The 4,459-nt window shown below is 40.2% G+C and overlaps 1 protein-coding gene across 1 annotated transcript in view; it reads right to left on the minus strand.

The window, feature by feature from the left end:
• The window catches only part of LOC103367610 (inactive dipeptidyl peptidase 10-like), a gene marked incomplete at its 3' end in the record, with an annotated part of 154,111 nt that overhangs the window by 50,150 nt on the left and 99,502 nt on the right, over nucleotides 1-4,459 (minus strand). The window contains 2 exon segments of the mRNA XM_008295692.1: nucleotides 413-487; nucleotides 816-910. Of these exon segments, the coding sequence (XP_008293914.1) occupies nucleotides 413-487; nucleotides 816-910 (170 nt within the window).

The raw sequence follows: 4,459 nt of genomic DNA on the forward strand, positions 1-4,459 counted from the left end.
GCGACTTATAGTCCGGAAAATACGGTACTTCTTTGCATCCAACTCTGTGATGGTCACATACAGTACAGCTTCAATTAAGAGTCAAAACACCCAAAACGCCCCTTAGTCATTATACCTTGATCAAAGCTGTTCAAGGGAAAGCTTTTGAGGGTTTTTAACATGCTCTATTATTCATAACATGTATTGAATAATGCATTTTTCGCAGCGATGTAGAGAAACAGTTTGTGTTTCAGTGTCACTAATAAAGCATGTTGATGTCCTTCACATTTTTTAAAACTTACATCTTCATGCAAGATGGAGATCAGCGGTGACTCGATCTCCCTTTAGTTCATGAACTGTAAACCTCCAGTATTCGCAGCCTCCAGCCAAACATCAGCAGATGCATGCACCTGGAATATTAAGAGCTTCTCACCTGCTTGACATCGTATCCCAGAAGAACGAAGTTCAGATCTGGAGAAACTGCAAACTTTGAGGCCTTAAAAGTTGCCTGTGGAAAGAACAAGAAATAGTTATGTTTTTTTCCACCTTTTTTTTTTTTTTTTTCTGCTCAGCTTTCGAAAACTAACATTACTTTACAGGTACACCTGTCAAACCAGATATGTCTTGATGCAACCCCCAAAGCCTTCTCACAACCTCTGTGAAAAGCTAAACCTGACCGTAGTGGGGTCAGAATACCTGTTTCACCCATTGGCAAAGCAGACCAATGTAATGATGAGGCATGTTGCACCCTCCAAAAAATAAAAAAATAAAAATCTTACATTATATATTCTTGACCAGAGTATGCTTCTAAAAGTTTACAGTGTTGGCTTACTTACAAATGTTGTGTTTTTCAGCAGGAGTTCTGTCTCGTTGTTGTGGGTGTTGACTTTGATAACATCTCCGTCCCAGCTCCGAAAGATGATCTCTCTCTCTGGGACAGAAACAGGCTCGTTTCAAGCAATGCATTTGCATAAAACACACATATTTAAGGATGTTTCAGTAATTAAATCAGTGACGAACAGGCCGTAGAACTAATTGGTTTGTCAGTTTTTCCTTTTCTTTTGAAAGTTTCGCAGACTCTGTTTTAGATCGTCAAAAGTGATTACGTTTCTAAATGAACAAAATCAAATTAGGTTTTCCGAACGAGTGAGATTTGTTTGATTTGTCTTGACAAGAGAAGTCACGGTAAAGTTGTCTCTGCACACGCAGCCTGGACTGCAGTCACCTCTGTTAAGCCACATGCAGCAGTGTTTCCATGGCAACGTCAGCTATTTGGATTTGTTAGGTGTTACTCAAAGCTCACATTATTTAAGGGATTTAAACTACATATTTTATAAATGTGCATACCATACAGACATCTGAACTCCTGTGGAATGGAATGGAATGGAATGGATGGATGGATGATAGATGGATGGTAGAAGGATAGATGGATGGATGGATGGATAGATGGATGGATGGATGATGGATGGATGGATGATAGANAGTCCAGTGGTTTCCTCTGAGCCAGTGGCAGAGCCAGGCTCAGGGATGGCAGCCCTGGTGGTTTGTCAGGCCTCCTGCCTCCACCTCTGCTTAGCTGCCAGTCTCTGCCTCCATGCCTGTCTGAGCTGGAGGGGCAGGTTAATCAACAGGTCATACCCCCGTGCACCTGTCTTCAATCTGTACTCGACTCTATAAAACCCTGGTAGTGGACAAGGTGGTGCTCAAAGGTAGCACGGTGTGTTCTACAGATGGAGTTATTAGATTATTTGTTAGCTACCTAGCACGTTAAATAGCCAAGCAGTCAGTGCAAAGGAAATGCAAAGAGACACAAGCCTGTAGCCTTTTGACTCAAGTAAATGTCTTGAAAACTGACCTTTGTAAACTTACGGAAAAAATGTAAACCCATTTTTCCTTCATGCAAGCAGCTGACTGTCCTCCAGACAACATGACTTCAGAGTAACAGAGCAGCTTTCAGAATAACAGCAGGAGACACTGGATTACTGCTACCTTCCTTTAAAGCCAAGTGTTTTGTTCAGAGGCTTTGTCTGCAAACAGGAAACCGGATGATGTCAAGTACCTTCGCTTGATGACACCGAAATGGTTAAGTCCAAGTTAATCGGTGCCTATATATTTGTCCTGACTTCAGTCCTAAAAATAAAATGTGTTGGGGAGATAAGAGATATTATGATGTTAACAGAGCCACGGTTAGATGGATCGACAGGCCGACCTGCTGCAGCCAGCTGTGCAGCACTGCAGCAGTTTATCACATCTAACTTTAATGTTGGATTTTGGTTGGCTCCGTCTGAAAACGCCACAGTTCAGTACAATTGAACATAAACTAAAACGCCAAAGCCTCCATTTAAGCCCCTAATAGACACCACTGTAGTTCCACACTGACAGCTTAGCAGCTGTCTTACCAAAGCGCTTCATCTCTGGGACACAGAACTCGTCTCCTTCCTGAGCGCTATGATGGCTGGACATTCCCATGGTGTTCATGTTTGCGTATAATTGTTTGAACAGATGAACGTGGAACCTTCAGGCATCTGGAAATAATATCCAAGGTTGAGGTCCACAATTGTCTTCCTGATTTCTTTAGATTTTCCATGTTGTTACAAAAGGAAGCAGTGTGTTTGAGGTGTGCCTTACAATACATCCACCAACTCTCTTTCTCATAATTCTGGCATATAGGCAAATAGAAATAATTTTGGTAATCCTAACTGATCTGAAACAGGAAAAGTTTACTCTGGTTTAATGTCAAACAATGAGGTGAAAAAAGGGTCTTTTTATCCACTATCTGTAACTTTCTGGTTTCAACTGTGTGTGTGAACACATTTATCCGCCGACTCGTTCACAACAGCGAGTGCAGAAAAGAGCAATTTGTGACACATCAAATGTCTTCTTGCACATCATGAAAATACAAAAGGAAGAGGAAAATGACAAAACTGCCGTGAGCCCGGCTGTTCTGTTGAACTGCATCGATCAGGTGTTATTGTGTTGGTCCCCTGTGCCAGCTGTCATTGTGCAAAGAAAAATGTCCTTTTTTTTTCAGCGCGAATCACTAAATGCTCTCCGAGGACTGAGGCATCGTCAAGGGTCAGCACTTTTATGAGCTTGGATTAATGAGGTTCTCATCCTTTTAAAACAGGTGGAGCGATCAGAAACCGTGATTCTTAGGTTTCTCTGTTTTTTTGTCGATCGTTTTGGGAATTTTGAACAATTTTGTCCAAATTTGCCCACTCTGTTCATTCACACACCTTGGCTTTGGCTACGGAGCATGATTTAGAACAGATGTGTGTGTTTTAATTTGAGACATTGCTGGTTGATGAAATGAAAGCAAGCCAGAAAAAAAAATCATAGCAGGCTAGTTTTCTTTAAATAACAATATGTTGTGTTTGATAGCTCCTTTTAAATTTTCCTCAAAGTTCTGTACAGCGCCTCATTAGCTGCTGTCACACTAGTTGTCCAGTCTGTTAATGATCACTTCTTTGACACACAGTCAGCTTTGTTACATAAAAAAGCACCAGGAGGTCTTTTGAATGATAACTTCTTCTCACCACATGAGAACCAACACTGCCTATAATGACCTGCACATGCACACAAAAGAGCAGGTTCTTGAGGGAAATCAGACCAACGACATTGGACATAAGTTTTCTGTATACTATACTGTTGTACCCACATTGCCCACCTTCATATACACTGTGTGCACAATTATTAGGCAAGTGATTATTTTGACCATATCATCATTTTATCCATAATTTCCAACTCCAACCTGTATAAACTTGAATGCTTATTGGATTTAATGCATGTCAGGTGATGTGTATTTGTGTAACGAGGGAAGGTGTGGCCTAAGGAGATCAACACCCTATATCAAGGTGTGCATAATTATTAGGCAGATTCTTCTCCTCAGGAAAAATGGGCCAAAAAAGAGATTTAACTGACTCTGAAAAGTCAAGAATTGTAAAAAGTCTTTCAGAGGGATGCAGCACTCTTGAAATATCGAAGATATTGGGGCGTGATCACAGAACCATCAAACGTTTCGTTGCAAATAGTCAACAGGGTCGCAAGAAACGTGTCGAGAAGAAAAGACTCAAATTAACCGCCAAAGATTTGAGAAGAATCAAGCATGAAGCAACCAGGAACTCATTATTAAACTTCAGAAATGTTTATTTGTAAATTTTGAATGTGTTTATTATACTCACTTTAACAGGTGAAAATAAACAAGTGAGATGGGAAAAGTTTTTCATTTAGTTGCATATTAATTCTGCACACTAATAGTTACCCAATAATGGTGTACATATAGATATTCTCTTAAGAAGGCCAAAACTTCACTTTTATTACTTAAATGTTCAAGTTTGAGGGTTTGTTAACATTTTGGATTGACCAAGAGCACTGTAGTTGTACAATAACAGAATTAATCCTCAAAAATGTAACTTGCCTAATAATTGTGCACACAGTGTCCTCGATAAAACGTCACTCGTAAGAGACTCAACTATAGTCA

Source organism: Stegastes partitus, unplaced genomic scaffold (assembly GCF_000690725.1).
Source record: "Stegastes partitus isolate 25-593 unplaced genomic scaffold, Stegastes_partitus-1.0.2 Scaffold1070, whole genome shotgun sequence".
NCBI lineage: Eukaryota > Metazoa > Chordata > Actinopteri > Pomacentridae > Stegastes > Stegastes partitus.